This window comes from Echiichthys vipera (assembly GCF_963691815.1).
Source record: "Echiichthys vipera genome assembly, chromosome: 12".
NCBI lineage: Eukaryota > Metazoa > Chordata > Actinopteri > Perciformes > Trachinidae > Echiichthys > Echiichthys vipera.
The window spans coordinates 5,573,558-5,593,080 of record NC_139837.1 but is presented as its reverse complement, the minus strand read 5'-3'; the positions used below and the strand labels follow the sequence as shown (position 1 = coordinate 5,593,080).

Below are 19,523 nucleotides of genomic sequence, written 5' to 3'. Positions count from 1 at the left end.
TTCCTTCCGCAGAGTGAGGTGAGGTGAGCGCAGGGGCTGTGCGGGGCCGAGGCGTGTCGCGTGCCCTTGAGGAGACTATTGACTGCCGCAGGAGAAAGAGGAGGAGAGGGCAGCGGCAAAAGAAGGAGACAAACAAATGGCCAAGAAGAGGTGATGGCGCTTTGGAGAGGCTCGGTAAATGCCTGAGGGTGGCCGACGAGAGTGAAGTTCAAGCCGCTGCTGTGCGGGAAAGCAGGTGAGTTGAGGCTCGGAAAGCTTTAAATCACGCACCCGTTGGTTTATTGATTGGAGCACATTATGTAATAACATGACATTACAGCAGGTCATTCATTGGGAAACCGTGTGAGGAGTCAGCCGGGGGTGCATTGATTGCGCTGTCGTGTGCCAATTTACGGTGCCAGTCTGCGGGCGCATGCAGGGTACGTGAGCGAGCGCGCGCTTCTCTCCATTCAAGAACTCGTCACGGGTCACGGGTCACGGGTCGGGCTGTCGCGCGTTGTTTCCCTGCAGGTGCGGCGACGTAGCGTCTGGACTCGCAGAGATATGAGGTGGGCTGTATGATGTAACACGACCATTTAAAGGGATCTGAACGCGAAACACATGCAGCATGAGAACAATACCCCACCACCCCACCCCCCGTGTGTGTGTGTGTGTGTGTGTGTGTGTGTGTGTGTGTGTGTGTGTGTGTGTGTGTGTGTGTGCTTGTGTGGGTGTGTGTGTGTGTGTTTGTGTGTGTGTGCTTGTGTGTGTGTGTGTGTGTGTGTGTTTGTGAACCCTTTGGCGTCACAGGGGCGCATCAGGAATCTTGATAACCTTGAAAATAACATCTCCCTTCACATACAGACAGAGACACAACATGGTTAAAATATGCAATAACCCTTAAGAAAAGAACATACACACAAACACACAGACACACACACACACACACACACACACACACACATATGTTTACTTAAAATAGTCTTATTTTGAATACATAAGCTATGGCAGCTGCATAATGCTACACATTTCAATTATTACCACTGTAGGAGTACCATTTATAAAGTGATGGATGTATTAATAGCCCATATCAAAGATGTTATTGCCTGTCGACTAACATAGTAGATGCATTTCAATATGCCAGGAGGATAGTGTGCAAAACAAATCTGCCAGATTTCAGTACAAGCGCGTGAACGGAAAATCCTCCCATCCTCATATTGTGCAGGTGTGGTGTCGCTAGTATAGAGGCTCACTTTAGAGTTGTGACAAGCTTCAGCAGCAGCAGCAGCAGCATTGCAGAGGAAGGCTGCATCGTCCAGATCGGTAAATACTAGACCTGACACACTGAGAAATGAAGAGTCCGACTGGAACATCCTGATCTCTTCATGGTCTTTGTGCTCACACAGAGCAGCAGATCAGGTTTCATCTAACCTTTGGTTTGTAGCAAATGACAAGATCTTCTCACACAGCATCGGGGCAATCTCACGCCTTTGGCTTTTTCTTACTTCATTCAGCGCGCTGTGAAGTTGTGAAGACAAGCCAGTGATTTGAGAAAGAATGAATTGAGTAATTGAGGACCATTTCCTGAAACCACATATTGCAAAGAAAGGTATTTATATCCTTCATGAGCTCTTTGCTGTCAACCGCACTCGCAGCACGCAGACTCTCAGCTGTTGTAAATTTGTAACAGGGTGATTCAGGCTGGTTCATGGGAACACTTTACATCTCCAGGAGCCACAGATTCACAGCCTGCTCCTCCAAAATCAAAAGGACTGCACCACCATCGATGTGAGAAACAGCAGCGAGCTGCCAAAACTGCCGGCTTTTGACTTTGCCTGCTGCACTCTGATCAACAAGATAAGATGAAGATATATCTGATAGGATGCACCTTTTTCATGCATGTGCGGTACTTGTTAGGGTCGGGTGCTGAAGGGATGGTTCACATTTTGAACTGTCAGAGAGTTGTGGGCATTTAATGCGCAGGATTGCGATTTTTACATCAATGTAATGAAGTATCTTGGTTTTCCAGGTGTTTAACTTCCAGATTAGCCACAAACACGCCATGTTTTCTGTTTTTATTATCCATAAACTGGTTGGTTTCCAGAAAATGTATTGTATCGATATCACATATAAAATGTTTTATACTGTGATAAAATATTCTATCCTTTTAGGAGAGTATTTGTTTTGTATTATTTTAAGTATTTTGCTGCTAAACATCAGGATGTTAGCATTATCATTGTGAACATGCTGACGTTAGCATTTATCTCAAAGCATATCTGGGACTAAGAACAGCCTCACAGAGCTGCTAGCACCGCTGTGGACTCAAAGTCCTGCTACTAAATTACACATCTTGTTTCTCCACTAAGAATTACGTACATAAGTCAAGTGAAGATGTGATGGTTCACTTGCTGTGTTCAGGTAACCAAATTACTGTCGAGTGCAACTCCAGGGAAATAAATGAGCAGTACGCTCCACATGAATAAACATTATGTTGTGGGAAAAGTATTCCTCCATTCCCAGAGAGAGCACTGGACCGCTTTGTGTTTTACAACTTGAACTGCAGCAGTGGGTACAGAGCCGTACAGCACCTGCATGGTCATATCGTTCTGCTGCAGAGAGCAGTTATAAGTCAGTCATCCGGGGCGCAGGACCTTGAAGGCAAAAGTTAAAGAGATGGAGAAATGAAAAGAGGAGGGGGAGGGAGAGATGGTGGAGAAGGAGGTATTGAATGAGCGGATGCATGTAGGAGTCATACCTTATATAAAAAAGCTGACATCTAATGTTTTGACAGAATGACAATGTGGACAATATTTTTATGTTTCTTATCTTCGCCGTTTGAATGTGTCGCCTGAGGGGAGGAGGGAGGGAGGGAGGGAGGAAGAGACGGAGAGAGAAAGAAACTGTTAGAGGCTGAGAGAGATAAATGAGGCAGGGAGCACTTGCTTACGTAACTGTCATTGCCAACAATCTCCAACACCCCTTGAAGGTCATGTTATCCAATTAGTCCAAAGGCGCAATAATAGAGTTGTTAATCTGCCATTATGATTCTTAATGATTCTGCTAATATGAACTCAATGTGAACTCTCATCACACATAAAAAAAAAAACATTAAACTGGTGATTGCTCAGATGGGCAGAGCTTACGCACAATCTCTGCCAAACACGCACATGGGAAGATGTGAGTCACTGCTATTATTATCTTGTATATTAAAGATAAATGAGATATCACGCGGTACCCTAGAGAGGGACAGTGTGACGGTGAAAAGCGGAGAGAGTGTAAAATACATCTCGTATGTGGCACTAAAAGTTTCCTTTCTCTTCCTGCGCAGGTGTTTGTCATCACTGACGTTTTAAAATGGAGTCCACTCACCTCCTGAGCAGCTCTAAGAAGAGAGTAAAGATCCACCCTCACACCGTCACAGCCAAATACGCCACGCACACCCCCTACTCCCCTCAACCCGGAGTACACACACACTTCCCACAACCAGGGGACGAGGGTTACGATGATGCTCCGTCTTTTGAGGACTTTGGCTCCTTTCTGGAGGAGACGTCGGACAAGAAACAGCTGACGGAGAGCAAGCGGTGGCCTTTGACTCTGTTTGGCTCCAAAGACAAAGACAAGGACACTGCTAACAAACCTCAGCCTTCTGGGGGAGGAGATGGGAGCGAGGGGGGCGCCAGAGCAGCTAAGGCGCCTGTGAAAGGGGTAGGGGAGCAGCTGGCCAGTTTCGGGGAGGCGTCCGTGTCTGCGTCTCGACTCACCTGGGTGGGGCTGCTCGGTGCGGCGCTGGCTCACGGCTGTTTGATTGTTCTGACCCGCCTGGCCTCTGAACGCTTCAGCCTGGGCCCCCTGTTTCTGCTTTTGGTTCGGTCGGTCGTCCAGCTCCTCTCTGTGGCCGTACCTCTCTACAGGGGTGAGAACCCTTTCGGACCGCAGGGCTACCGTCTACGTCTCCTCTGTTACGGCATCGCCTACTCTCTCTCCCTCTGCTGCGCCTACTCTTCCTTAACCTTCGTCTCTCCTGGAAACGCCACACCAACCTGGCGCCTGGCAACCACGGCGTTGTCAGCAACCCTGGCCTTCCTGCTCCTGGAGGAGAGGCTGGGATTGGCTGATGGGATCAGCATAGCTGCAGGGCTGTGTGGTTTGGGTCTCGTGTTACTTCCCACGGCAGACGAGAGCAATTCAGATTCACCAACTGACCCGGTTGCGTTCTGGAGGGGCGCGTTTGGCTGGTCACTTTCGGCTCTTGCGGGGCTGTGGATGGCTCTGGCCCTGGTTGGGTACCGTTCCTTGAAGGAGAGGGTGGGAGTGGGCACAGCCTTATTCACAGTGAGCTGGACGGGCTGCCTGCTCGCCCCGGCCTCCTTGGTTCTGCTGCAGGAGGGCTGGTCCTGGCCTATGAGTGTCCCAGCCTGGGGCCTGGTGCTGGGCCTGGTTGCCTGCTCGGTAGGAGCCTTTCTGGGGATGACGCACGCCCTCACACGGCTCCACCCGGCTCTGGTCTCCGCCTCTCAGAGCCTGGAGGTACCTGTCGCCATGCTGCTGCACCTGGCCGTGCTTGCATCGGCTCCCACTGCACCGGAGGTCGTCGGTAACGTGATGGTCATACTGAGCGTTGGCTGGCTGGTGGCAATGAAACTGCTACCTGCCCGTGGGGGAGCGCGGCGCCAAAGGGAGGAGTATGAGGAGATTCTGGACTCCCCCATCAAATAGACATTTCTTCTCTCCTTCTTCACACCTCCTCCTTGTCTTTCCCAGCCTTCCCTTCTTCATGAGATTGATTTCAGTGTACATAAGAGACTGCTAAATGTTTATTGGAGCTTTATCTATTTTGTATTGTCCTTTTTGCTTTTGAGAAGGTGCCAATATTGTGATGTCTGTTACAGTGACTATGTGATGTGACATTAAAAATCTCTCTGATGAACACAATGCATTCTTGAAGCCACTTGTAATCAGTATCTCACCTCGTTAAGTGTGCGTGTGCGTATATATTGGCTACATTTCACAAGAGTGTAATGTCGGTCACTTTAACCAGCCAGCTGAGGGCTGGCCAAGGATCGATGCCATCTATTTGGCTGCTGGCTGCCTGCGAGAGAGGAAGGGAGAGAGAAAAACAGGAGATGGGAGGCAAGAGAGAAGAGCGAGGCACACGATCAGAGAAAGATATATGGGATGGGGGGGGGGAATGATGGGATTGGCATACAGATAAGAAGCAGAAGAGAAAGGAGAGTGATGGCAGATAACAAAACAGAGATGAAAGAGAAGGAAGCCTGGGGAGAAAGCGAGGCTGATGGTGGCTGGGTATTGTGCTGTGTCTGGCCAGCTGGCTGATAAAAACCCCTGTGTGTTCTGTGTGGGGATCAGTCATTATGTCTGATAACTACCTGTCAGACACAAGCACTGTCACTCTTCTTCTCTGGGCCTCTCCTCCTCCTCTATTTTCCTCATCGTTAGCTTCCTGCTTTGCTTTTTCCCCTTTTGTCTCATTTTCTCTGTGTTTAAAATGAACGATGAGACGAGATGACAAAGCTTCTTTTCACTAAAATCCACATACACTGCACAGATGGAGATTTATAATGAAGACAAGCGCCCTTATGTTGCACGGAGCGGAGTGTGTAGGACATGAGATTCTACGCTTGGTTCTGCAGCTCGTTAGTTGTGACACTATAGAAAAAAAGTAAATTCTGCACCCAGCTGCAGATTTATAAGGAATGTTGCACGCACACACACGCACACACACAGACGCACGTGCACACACGCACGCATACGCACACACACACACACACACACACACACACACACACACACACACACACACACACACACACACACACACACACACACACACACACACACACACACACACACACACACAAACACACACAGACGCACACGCGCACACACAGACACACGTGCACACACAGACGCACATGCACACACGCATACGCGCACACACACACACGCGTATACATTCATGCTGTGGTTGTAAGCCTTTTATTAGAGAAAATACTTGATGTCAGTGGACTGGCCTAACTAAACTCACATGTTTCAAATGTTCTTTGTTGTAATATTTAACCCTGTAGAATAATACGATGTACATTTAGTCAAACACGATCTGTAGGTACTTGTTCTTTACTTTATTTTTTATGCTACTCCATACTTCTGCCCAACTATATTTTAGAGGAAAATATTGTACTTTTTACTCAACTACATTTATTTGACAGCTGTAGTTACTAGTAACTATGCAGGTTAGGATTTGACATATAAAACGCGTGATCAGTTCATAAACGATAAGGTTTTGTTACAGATTAAGCTAACCAAATGTATATTATTAAATTGAAATGAGCCCCTTCATGACCGGATACAAAATTGTAATCATAGCTAAATAATATAATATGTAATGATATATTACTGAGCACGGTCTTTCTGCTGTGTAATGAGTACTTTTGCTTTTGATACCTTATATAAAGCTTGAAGATAATATTTATTATGCTTTATTTATTATAATAATTTTGACATTGTGGTATCTTTGCTTATACTCAAGTTCAGGATCAGAATACAAATTCCATCACCTTTTTTCCTCTGTCTTCCTCCTCATTTTCTCACTTTTTATCTTTCGCTCTTTCCCTGCTTTCTCATGTGTCCAAATCCTTCTCTACCTCCATTAAAACGCCACAAAATAAAAACATTAATACTTAAAAAATGAATGAAGGGCTGGGACAAAAAAAATAACCTCACACAGAAACTGTGAAATACACCGAAAGTACCTCCGGTCGACAGCAGGCATTGTGTGGTTTAGTAAAATGTGTGTGTTGCGGCAGTGCAATAGCTCTGGCAGGGTTTCATAAATCATAAACACTCTGAGCGTTGTAAGCCGTGGCCTCTTTGCACTCAGACACTCTTAAAGCAGCTAATGAGAGAAAGAGACCTTCCCAGAGTTGAACACCATCCAAAACCTCTGACACACTTTCTTGTGGTTGTGGGCATGTGTGGACGACACCGCCACTACGCAAACATTGAGGTAGTGTAATAAATTCTGGCACGTGCAGGAAAGGATAAAACACATGCATTTACAAATTAAAGTGTGGGCATGTGCATTAACACACAAGTGTGCAGCTCTAAAAAAATGAATTGAGAGTGTGTGGGAGGAGGGAGGAAACCTTTCCATGAGGCTGATTAGGTTGTTTAATTAGCTTTTATTCATTATAGTAAATCCACAACATTTATGACACATTTAAAACCAGTGTCAACAGACAAAAACAAGCTTACATATAAAAAAAAACAACAACATTAAAAACTACAAATGTGCAAAACCATTACTGGAGCATCCCCAATCAAGCTTTTATTTATTTCCCCCCCCTCTGGACTGTTCATGTGTCTCCTCTGTCCTTCCTCAGTGTTCCCGCCTGCTCTATCACTCTGCTCAGCTGCAGGTGAACCTTCTGCAGCTCTGTTGCTATAGCAACAAGGGCCTTTTCCATTGTGTCCATGTCCGGCGGTGAAGTCACTTCCTGCTTCTTCAGGGCAGATGTGAACGGCTTCACCCCTAAGCCAAATGATGCCCCGAAACCTCCAGGTCTCGGTGTTGGTTGGTGCCCCATCCCTCTGCGTCCTGATGGCACCGCTCCCTGGCCTCTACCTTCCTCCAGCCACTTCAGCCGGGCATTCACCTCATGACCACTGTGCAGGAGCTGGTGCAGGGTAGCGTTTAACCTCCTCTCCCTCTCTGCTTCTTTCTCCTGGAGCTCCAGCAAGCCTTGTTGCAGTCTGACACTCACCTGCTCTGCCTGCGCCCTGCATGCTGACTCCATGCTGGGTAGACACTGCTGGCATGTCCCCTTAGCCAGCCTGTCCACATGGGTCCTGAGAGACACCACTCCTCCACAGCATTGCTCCAGAGACTCCAGTAGCATGTTCTGCCTCATGTGGGAGTCCTCCATAGAGATGAAAAGCTTGTCCCAGCGAGAGAAGTCTGCAGCCTGGCATGGTGTGGTGGGAGTTCCTTCTGTATACAACAACCACAGAAAATGCATCAGTTATGCAGTTCCATAGTCAGCCAAAAGTTATTCACATGAACATAAACATTCATATCGTCAAATTATTAACATTTATTTTATTTGATAACACTTCATAATGCACTGTATTACAAGAAAAACTCAACTCTGATTACATCAAAATAGATAGAAGACATTAGAATTTGTAAGTCTACAGTTTACACACTATACAGTGGTTTCACATTAAATTAAACATTATATGTGGCATTCAATATACATTAGTATAATGTTTTAATTTGTTGTAATGTAATGTAATGTTTAATTTAGTTTGGTTTCCCTAGCTTCGTTTGAATATGCATTACAGATAAATTACCTGTGACTTTGCGCTATTTTTACTCTATTTTGATGTGATCATTGAGAGCGGAGATAGTTTCTCCAGCAGATGTCTTTAGATAACTAATGTCCCTTCTGCGACAGCTTATGATATGGTATCCTCTGCATGAAAATGTACATTACAATGTTGACTGATGATGAGATGATGGTTGTTTATAGTGAATAAAAGGGGACCAAGAATAGACCCTTGTGGGACACCTTTAGTTATTTTCAAAAACTAATAAATCAAAGTGTGCTGATGATGAGCTTAATCAAATAGGATTTATTTTATTGTCTTAATGAAATCAGGCATGGCAGCTGAGAAAAGATTCTTCCCGATGAGCCATGTGTTCAAACAAGCAGGGAACAAAAGAGACAAGAGGACAAATCAACAAAACTCACCCTCCTGCTGGTCTTGGGAGATCTCGTTGTCATAGTTGTCCACATAGTTCCCTTCATACTCAACCTCATTCGCACAAAAGGATGCACCCAAAAAGCAAAGCACACACAGCAGTCGCCAGATCCTGAACACGTGCATGATGAAGCTCTGCATGTTGCTTTTAAAAATATCCCAAAAGTTTACCTCTATATCAGACGTGTTTGTCACCCTAGTTTTCCAGCTGCTCCACCTTCACTATATGTAAAGCTCTTCACACTGAGCCAACTGTTGTGGGTGCTGACTTATAAACTCAGCACAAGGGAAGAAGGAGGGAAGTCAAGGAGGGTGGGACGGAGGTGGGGGTGCTGAGGAGGTGGGGTGAGTAATGCTTCAGTGGAGGTAATATGTCAAAAGTCAAACTGAGTGTGAAATAGGGGCATTATGAGGGAAGAGAGGGAGAGTTACAGAGGCACAGGGAAAGCTGGGTTGAAAAGAAAAGAGGGATGGAAGAAGAGGAAACAGAGAAACAGAAGAGTGAAGTCAGTTTGCGGACTCTTCAACACTTGTGCGACTGTAGGTTTTAGCATTTATCACATAATTGTCACTTGTGGCTGCTGTTAAGCATAAAATCCTTACCAGACATACATACATACATACATACATACATTAGTGTTATTGAACTTTTCAATGACATCCATCCTAATTAAACCCATCCCCACATTTCTGTACTTCACCTTCTTCTCACACATTCAAGCCAGAAGTGCAGCGTCTGGCTTTCAGCAGCCAGCATTCACACCACAGTTTCTTCTGAAGTTGCATTCTCTAGTTTTTAATATTTTTTGTCTCTATTATTAAATATTTGAGCTTGAAAATCTGTCAAGGTTCAGGGGAACAGAGGATTGCACAATGACATGCAGTTGTAGAGCTCCTCCACGCTACACAATTAAAAAAAATAAAACAAGGAAACTCATTCATAACAAAAAAAATAAAATGCATCAAAGGAATACAGCATGGTAGAAAAAAATCCTGTCGTAGAGTATACCATATTTATAAATTGATTTACCTTCTATAACGTTTGCTTTTTATTAATCAATGTCCAAAAACTAAAAGGATAGTCTCCAAATAGGGATTATAATATAGCCAATGCAAGGAGCATATAATTGGCTTGATGCTTAATGTCCATACAGTCATAGTTTACATTGTGTTCACAGGATATTTCAATCGGCACACTCGCTTTAGGTCTGTCTGCCTTTTCAACCTTTTTACTGATGAGTCAGAGTCACTCCCTGCTCTGCATCAACACCAAATCCCTTTAAAAAAATGAATTGCAACATTGCAGAGTCTGGATTACGTTTTAAGCTTGCAATGAGTATGTTTTTACCACTTTAAATTACATTTTTGTTGCTAAGCACTACTGCGAAATTAGCTTTCTGGCTGTGATTGTATTTTGTTGCCTGGTTACCTTGTAGATTAAACATTCTGTGAGGAAGAATAATGGACTCTTGGCCAAATGACCTTATTCTTATAGAAAGAGGGCTCTGGTCAACAGGTGTTGGGGTTAAGCAGCAGAAGTAGGACATGTCAAGGTCAGAGGAAAAGCCTCGACCTTTCTAGTCTCTGCAGACCTCCAGACTTAGCTGCCCCTGCAGATGTCAGCATGTCTGGCAGTAAATATGTATGATTTTCTCCGACTGGCAAGTTGTAATTGCAGCAGAGGGACTAATTGGGGTGGAAGCTAGCAGGTTTATCTCAGGAAAAGAGAGAACCTGCAGAGGAAAAGGTGGTCAAAAACAGAGTTCGAGAGAGACAGGATAGTTTGTGCGGAAAGGAGCAGCGGGACAGAGGAAATTTGTATATATTTTCCTTTTCTCATTGCAGCAAAAACACCTCAGTGTGGGCATGAGTGTGTGTATTTCCCTGGCCCGATTCCATAAAATGCAAGTAATTAGGATCCCCTCAGGAAAGCAATACATTTATGATAGACTTTCCAGTGTGGCAGGAAATGAAGTATACGCATGTCATCTTGTTCTCATTCGTGCCCATCTCGAGCATTTTTTTCTCTTCATGGGTCATCTTTCTATTTAGGTCATCTTATGACTCCATAAAAGAGAAGCTACATTTATCAGCAGGCACCAGACGCTGTTTACCACCCCCACCTGCACACCACACCCACAGTTTAGCTGTCACACAAAACATTCCCAGCTGGCAGCGAGGAGGAGGAAGAGCGATGATTGACGAAGGATTGGCAAAAACACATCAGACAGAGGAAGATGGAAAGGGAAAAGGCAGAAAGACGGATGATGAAAGCTGGATTTGAGGAGAGTATTCCTCGCGTATTAGCACTAATTATGTTCAGATCAGAGAGAATTATCCTGTCGTCTGGTTTGTCCTTACGAAACCAGAGATGCAAAGGAAACTGGGACAGAGGGTGTTGTCAGCAGAACTTCACTGGCTAAAAAAAGCTGATATAAAACAGCACAGGACTTTACTCAAGAATAAACCACATACAAAGCGAAGTCAGCCAACACAGGCCAGTTTTTATGAGAACTGGGTGTATCCCTTTCTTATCCCCAGTATGTAGAAGGAGAGGGGAGGAAACCATGGAGATATAATTGAAACACAGCGTATTGTGTAAAATAATAGAGTCATTATAAAAAATATAGCTGAGTTATTAGTGTCTGATGATGTTAAAAGAAATGTATTATTGGGGCGACTGTGGCTCAGTGGGTCATCTTCCATTTGAGAGATCGGTAGTTCGATCACCACCTCCCCCGGTCCAACATGTTAAAGTGTCCCTGGGCAAGACACTGAACCCCGAATTCCTCCTCATGCTGCGCGTGGGTGTGTAAATGTGGTGTGAATGGTCAGATTAGATGGTCTGTAGATGTTCACTGCCATCAGTGTGAATGTCTGTGTGAATGGGTGAATGTGACAAACACTGTGAAAGCGCCTTGAGTAGTCAGAAGACTGGAAAGGCGCTTTATAAGTACAAGTCCATTTATTTAGTTAATGATTATGTTATAGCTTAATGTTTTATTATAAACAGTGCACTGGGAGACACAGTTAATAACCGATATCTGTAAGTTAGGACTGAATAAGACAAAGTCGATAGGCACAATCCAAACTGGCTTCCTGTAGGAAATAGAGTTCCTCTAGACTTTTATTTTCTCTTTACATAAATAATGTAGGTAGGTATTAAAGTGCATGGAATTAATACTAATTGTTATGCAGATGATAGCATTTTGTATACCTGTGAACGGCAGTCTGGCTTTACTTCACGTCTTGTGTGCAAACTTGTGCTGAGCACAGATAAATCAAAGCTGATGCTTTATAATGTTAGCTATGATACGACTCAGGGGAAGAAAAAAGAAGTTACTACTACTACTAGTTATTTTATCCACCACATTTTTACTGATTCTTATCATCGTTCTATTGACTCTGGACATCGTAGCACCAAATGGAAACCATTCATAGATCATAGCTCTTTCTATTCCATTTTATTTCCATAAATCGATATCATTTAGAAAATTTGTATTATTTATAAGACAATTCAACTTTATAAGACAAAGTTAACGTATCTCATGCTGTCTGTCCTAAATGCATAAGCAGAGGTGGAATAGAAAGCCTTCATATTTTCCGCTCCAGCCCCATGAAATCGTGTGCAAAAGGAATTCAATTTGATTATTTTGATATTTTGGCAGAATTCAAACCTTCATGGTAAATGACTCCAGTATGAATTGTCTGTTCTTCGCCCATCATAAGCCTTATTTCAGTATTGTATTGTTTTGTCTGCGACCTTGGCCACAACTCCCTTATAAAATAAGTTTCTTACCTTGGTAAGGATTAAAGTTGATTTAAAAATAATAATAATACACTGTACGTATCTATAGATATGTTATGTCTGTACCTCGGTAGAGGAAAGGACCGAGCCAAATATAGTTACAGGCATCCCAATTCCCTTTATCTGCTTTCATAACTCACTCATATCAACCAGACCTACAAAACATAACTGCAGCTTCCCCTTCCTTCCTGTTTCATACAAGAGCACAAGAATCACAAGGAAACCAGTGAGAGAGAGAGAGCTGCGGTCTCTGCTGGGGGACAGAACGGGCACCGGAAATGACAAAACTAATTTGGAAATATAGTAGAGGCTTGCCGTTTCAATGTGGAGGAAACACACTCATGAGCAGCTAGGGACATGTTGAAGAGAATCTATTCTTGTTTGACTGAGTCAGAGGAAAGAGAAACACTATATAATCTGTCTTTAAACACTGGCTGTGCCTCCTGTGAGGCCCCTCGAACACGCAGGGCTGATTCAGTGGTGTGATGTAAGTGTTAATAGTGTTATTGAGCCACAGGCCTCCTGACCGTACTCAGATCAATATCACACAACCTGTGCTTGATCGATCTTATCCGTTTGTACAGCCTCAGACAGAAAGGAGCTGAAGAAATTAGCGCAAAATACATGAAACGCGCACACACACACACACACACACATACTTGCATCGGTGCTTTTGGAGTAGTTCACTGTGTGAGCATTGACGTTTTGGTAAATGTCATACACCACCAGACCTCATTATCCTGTTAATATAATTGATAATACTGCAATCAGAGAAGCAAGCCAAGTCTCTGGGATCTTCACCGTGCCAGGAACAGTTGTAAATAACACTAGACTTGGCATGGGAAGCCTGGTCAAGACCTCAACATGGAAAGGATTGCGTGTGTAAATAACATGAGAAAGAACATGAGCTAACGTCGAGCAGCTGATTTTAACGAGGGAATAACAGAAACACCTCAAGTCGAGAACAAAGATCCACACCTGATTTGGAATGACGTGATATCATGTTTGCATATTTATTTTCACATCTTCACATGAACCTAACCTCACGCTGACATCAGCTCAGTGCACGTGACTGGATTGTGACTGCGTGGATGCAGTTCAGAACTGGCAGCAATTACAATCGTGAATACACACATCTTTACGTATTGGGTCAAAAGCGTAGAGCACAGACCTGGTGGGCGATTACATCAGTCGGGTCAATGCTACTTTAATGTGTGCGTTTCCATCCAGGGTCCCCAGAGTGGACCCACGCCACAGTAGAGAGCGGGGCTGCCCTCGCGAAGTAAATGAACAACATCTGGAAACTTCTACCCATTTCACCTAATGGGGGCCTTAATGGGGTAAAAGTGAGTGTGTGACTTGACTTCCTACAGGGGGAAACACCCAGAGCATGTAGGAGGAAACATATTTTTATGCTACAGCATAAAGGTCCTGTTCAACTCGGTGTTTTGGCACCTTGCTGGACTCGCAAACACGTAACATGTAACATGTTTCATATGGAAAATGACCTCAACTTGCAGAAACACAAGTCAAGAGGTGGCAGTATCTCACACACACACACACACAAACACAACCACATGCACATGCACACACCTCTCTTTAAAAAGGTGTAATACGTTTGGGGAGGGCTGTAATACAAGAAACACACATGAACTGATGTTTTTACCCCAACAATTTTTACGAACATACACTTGGCACAAAGATGAATTATTTATCTCATTTAGCTTAATGTAAAAAATAAAAGATTTACACACAGTCCATCCATTGCCACAAGAGGGGACCGATACACAACAGTCATTTTCATACAACATGAATAATACAGTATATGAATATGGTTAAAGGCTAACATTATTGTGGCACTATATCACATTTAGAAAAAGTAGCACTTTAACAACCACTTCACATTATCTTCCCTATGGGATTCATTAAAGGTTTTTACTGCACCACACATGATAGTGTATCTGTTCCTTTATAATGTAGTCTGGATTCTTGCATCTACAATGCCAATCACCACTGGTCTAAATGAGCCGAAGCTCCAGTCAAAGTCAGTGCTCCGCTACTGAACCATATCCTGACTGGCTTGTGATGACTCCTGGGCATCTTCCCTGCTAACACTGGGCCGCTCACATGTGGTTTCATGGGTTGTTTGGGGCTCAGCAGCCATGCCATTGGTTATCAAAGTCTCAATAGCCATGTCATCAGTTGTTATGGTCTCGCTAGTTACTGCATTTGCTGTCTCAGACTCGTTTCCACTGAGTTCAGAAGGTGGGGGAGCTGTTTTCGTTGTACCTGTACCATTGATTATTGCAGTTGTTGCTCCATTGGTTTGAGCACTGGCTGTTCCACTGAGTGCTGAGATCTGATCTGTTCTGTGACCGTCTGAATTTGATGCACAGACATGATACAATGCTTGATTGACCGCTGAACCGCAGATGGTTGACTGGCCATCAGAAAACAAGTTGTTGTTGTTGTTGTTATTTGGCTGTGTGGTTACAGAGATATTAGTTGTTTTTTCAGTTGCAGGTGGTGGATTTGCAGTCCATGAATCCTGGTCGAAGTCTGGAATATGGTGTACGACTACGGGAATTGGAGTGACCTGATTTACCCCGACGGGCTCATTGGCTACATGGTCGCCTGTGGATGGCTGAGTAATTTCATTACTAATTGCTGACTGCCAGTTATTGGAGCAGAGGACTGCTGGAATGCTGCACAGAGAAAGGAAATCATAACCTAGTCATTAATGTGAAAAACTCTTTTTGCGTAAAAAATGATTCTCAATAGTCTTGTGTTCTTTGTGAGTACAGATGTCCAGAGATTAGGTTAGAACTTGGAATAAAACGTTTCTGAACTTTATGAGCTTAGAACAACATCTGTTTTCAGTTTTGTGACATTGCATTTTGCGGAGAAGAATCCATAGAGGAACACTCAAAATCGCCAATTTTCACTGCACAGCTGACAATTATAGCTCGGTAGTTCTGTGTGAAAAATGTTGAGAATGTTTCAAAGCATAAGAAAGCAATGTGGGACTTAAATGCATTATTTGAGTTGTATAAAGATTTAGTCTTTAGGTGTTGTAAACTAGACATACAGACCTGGCCAGCTGCTTGTGAAGCTCCTGGGCATGTTGGTTGCACTGGTGGAAATAACAGGCCTGAGCCTCCACAAAATCCATCAGGCTTCGCATGTGGTTGGTCTGACAAAACAAAAACAGCATATAAGAAATAAAACACAAGACGGATGGAACAACGATGGAGTTTGCATTTGAAATTAGGCAAAAACTATAACAAACAAACATTGTGCATATTTCATTGATAAAATGTTATTTTAGGAGATCTTGCATGAAAATCTACAGTAAAATATTTATTGTATCTTTTTTTTTAAACAGTAAAAATTATAGACTTTTGCTGAGGAATGAAATATTTCAATGTGTGTTTTCTTATATAATTCATGGCACAGTTGCTGCAAAGAAAGAAAACCTACTGATACAAAAATACACACACTAACCAAGCGCGGGAGATATGACAGATATTATTTTCAATCTTTGTGTGCACATACGTGAGTGTTGCTGATTCCTTCCACTACTCTTCTTGTCATTTCTGACTGTCGATCGAACAGACTCTGACAGATCCTCTGCTCCATCTCTGCCTACACACACACACACACACAGACACACACGCACGCAAAATCCTCTTTTATAATCTTTCTAATTATGTCCAGCTTTGTAGAAACAAAACAAATCCAAGAAGAGCTTCAGTTTAAATAAGTTAAACAATAGAAATAAAACTATTATTTGAACTAACAGGACCATACTCAATTATATAAGTGCTGGCAGTGTTGAAACAGTCTCCCTCTTTTACAGCATGAAGAACAATTATATCAGATCCCGCATGCAACAAATACCAGGAACTCACCTGAGAGATTTCCTGAGCCCACATCTGATGGGATGAGCAGGACAGAGGAAGAAAAATGACTTAGTCAATGATGAAATAGCAAGTTCAGCTGTGCCTGTCAATGTTCATGTCCCTTTAGCGCCACTGACCTTGAGCCATTTAACACGTAAGAAGCTGAACATGTAAGAGACATGAGACAGGTAGTCGTCTTCCAGCGGGTTTGCATTCAGGTTCTGACAAAGAGACAGCAGGAAGGTGGAATAAGAAGATATTAAATGTATGGCATGAAAGAAAAAAATGATTTTGATGTGTTTTTGTATTGATCCAGGGATGATAGATGTATTTCAAGGCTATGTTTCTGCATAACTGAAGGTCAAGGCATTGTAACTCACTCTTCCCTCTCGCTCGGCCTCATGGGCTTTCCTCAGTCTGGTTTTAGCTATGTCCAAGTCTAAACGCTTATTCACCAACATCTTGCGCTCAGTCTATGAATAAACAGATTTAAAAAAAAAAAACATGTTAAGTATACACACATTTTATTAAGCACTCTGAGCCTGAACAAAAGCACAGAGAAGGGGATTAGAGGCGCAATGGCTGACAATGTGACATCCAAATGCCACAATCATGACGATGACGGGTGCGTGTTTATGCGTGCGTTACCTGCATAGCGCTGTATTCCCCGTCAGTGAAACTCTTCAGAGGGGTGAGAAAGTGGATGGTAGCGCTTTGGACAAACTTCCTTTCTGCCTCACCGAGCTGCTTCTGAGCTTCTCCACACCTGAGCAGTGCAGTTCCTGAACACAAAACACTGCTGTTTAAAAAGAATACACGCTGACAAGTATTTACTGATGTGATGTGAACCATAATATTCAGACCTGATCCACATCAATGTACACTCACCATAGGGCGTGTTGGACCCCATCTCCGGCCCTGCCTGGGTCATTTGATCCCCCAGTAACTCATGTGCACGTGGCCGAGGGGGGACGCTCCAATCCAATTGCTCATACAGCCGGTCCTCTAACCGCGCTCCTGTTCATCAAGGATCAGAGAGCTCAATTCAGCTTCAAGGGTTATCTTTTCTAAACAGTCTCTGAAAACGCATTTTTGATATTGTTCAGGAGATGCCATGGAGCTAAAACAAATGACCTTTTCATTTGTAACCGATGCACACAAACATTTTAAAATATCTCAAAATGGGTGTCAAATACAGGTCTTAGGATACTGCAAAGGACATTTAACAGTCAAAGTACGTAATTAGCATGCAACTAAACAGGATACTCAACCTCCTGCATGTATTTGATACTGTTTTATACTAGGATAAGCACCGAAAACTGGTATTTAAAAAAATATGTGAAACAAAACAGTAGGCAGTTGCTTGCAAACTGCTAGTCTGAGATCTACCTATGGTAAACTAAATTATTCTTATTCTATGGTCTGCAAATACATCCTTGATGCTGAATAAATATATGTGAATATTTCTGGCAGCTGAATGGTTCCCTTATTAAATAGATTACAGACTACATCCACTCATAATCCATTTGCTGAGGTAATTTGATTCAAAAGAATAACCATCCCTATTCATCTGAACAGGCCAATTAAAGTCAGAGCAAACAGAAGAGCACACAGCAAGAAGGGCAAACAGAAGTCAATTATTGGGGTCCAGAGATAAAGAGCCATAGTCATCATCCAGTGTTTTTAGGTAGACCGTAATGGCTGTAGTGCCTACTTGTTGTGTACTGTGTTAGTGTGCTTATCAAATAAAATGTTTGGCCAGTTAATGATCTACATAGGAAAACATGCTGTACCGTGTTCATGTTAACAAGGTTAAAACGTGCTTTTCATTGGATTGGGTCTTTCAGAAGTTAACATGATGAATACTTATTGAAATCACATCCACCAACACATTTAATTACTAAGTATATACAGAACCCTATACTTTCTCATGGTTTACATACAGTAAAACAGTTTTTTTAGCCAGTATATCAGGGAAATAAGGTGCAGTAGTATACTTGCTAGAGGTCAGTGCAATGGATTTAATAATTAAGACAAAAACATGATTTGTTGAAGTGTCCATATGAATTCAAAACTAGTTAACTGTTACACAATTTAATAAATAATACGAATAAAACAATGTTCGGCCTCTCACCGGAATTGGGCTGCAGTAAAACCTCAGTCTGGGTGATTATCTGGTCTGTCCAGGTCTTGGTGGCGTCTACCCGGGCCAAGAGCAACTCCACCCCGGGGTCCAACTCTGTCTTGTCCGCCTGGCCAAGAGTCTCCTCCGTGTACTGGGGGCGGAAACACAGCATAACAGAAACACTTACAAAAAGACACACGTGTTGACTTGGTATCCTGACAACGCCATTAACGTCTCAGTACTGTTTAATAACAATTAAATTGCATTATTCTAACGTTACCCTCGACTGTGTACCTGAACAGCCCGGTTGATGAACTGACCAGCATCCACAGCCAGCCGCGTCAAATCCATGGCAACGTCCCCCAAGGTCGCGCGCTGTCCTCCGAACGTCAACGGTCCAACAGCGGCTATAAAAAGCTCCGTGACCAATGGCAACAAGCTGAACCCGCCATGGCCTCAGCCGCTAACCGCCACTCCTCCCCGTCAACCAGATTACGGTCCGTTAACACCGGCCAGCCGAGCGCATGAAGGCAGCGGAAGACGACGCCAGCACCTGCGTGTGTTGTCAGTTCATCGTCCACACATGCTGAGCGCTTCCTCCGACAAGTTGTCCGCGGCTACAGCCTCGCTTTGACCGTAGAAAACGACTGACACACGGGCGGTCGGCACAGTAACTGTCCGTTTCGTGTATTTACGTTAAACGGCAGGCTACCGTTATCTTCGTTTACTTGTAACGGTCAGGACTTTGAATGCAACACTAGCTTCACCGGTCTGAATTAAAATAAAATACACGTTAACTGTACGTTTTGCAGCAAACTAGCAGTTTAAAAGCGGAAAATATGAGTCCTGAAGTGAGTGAAAATAACGACAAAAATCTTAAAAACCCTGAAATCTTTGATAGAAAAAAATAAATATGCCTACTTCCGGT

At 43.4% G+C, this 19,523-nt stretch overlaps 3 protein-coding genes across 3 annotated transcripts; 1 reads left to right on the top strand and 2 right to left on the bottom strand.

Annotated features, from left to right (window-relative positions):
* Positions 1–3,333: 3,333 nt before the first annotated feature.
* Positions 3,334–4,695, top strand: slc35g2a (solute carrier family 35 member G2a; the record flags this gene model as incomplete). The annotated part of the gene is made up of 1 exon (XM_083923906.1): positions 3,334–4,695. One exon carries the CDS (start codon positions 3,334–3,336, stop codon positions 4,693–4,695), a length of 1,362 nt encoding a protein of 453 aa, XP_083780032.1.
* A 2,657-nt stretch (positions 4,696–7,352) lies between these two features.
* LOC310954853 (uncharacterized protein) lies at positions 7,353–8,901 on the bottom strand (the record flags this gene model as incomplete). The annotated part of the gene is made up of 2 exons (XM_083924538.1): positions 7,353–7,987; positions 8,751–8,901. 2 exons carry the CDS (start codon positions 8,899–8,901, stop codon positions 7,353–7,355), a joined length of 786 nt encoding a protein of 261 aa, XP_083780664.1.
* Positions 8,902–14,624: 5,723 nt separating this feature from the next.
* LOC310954852 (endophilin-B1-like) lies at positions 14,625–18,946 on the bottom strand (the record flags this gene model as incomplete). The annotated part of the gene is made up of 10 exons (XM_083924537.1): positions 14,625–15,273; positions 15,661–15,761; positions 16,124–16,213; positions 16,480–16,503; positions 16,608–16,691; positions 16,851–16,943; positions 17,119–17,252; positions 17,359–17,487; positions 18,605–18,746; positions 18,890–18,946. The coding sequence occupies 10 exons, from the start codon at positions 18,944–18,946 to the stop codon at positions 14,625–14,627; spliced, it is 1,503 nt and encodes a 500-aa protein (XP_083780663.1).
* Positions 18,947–19,523: the final 577 nt, after the last annotated feature.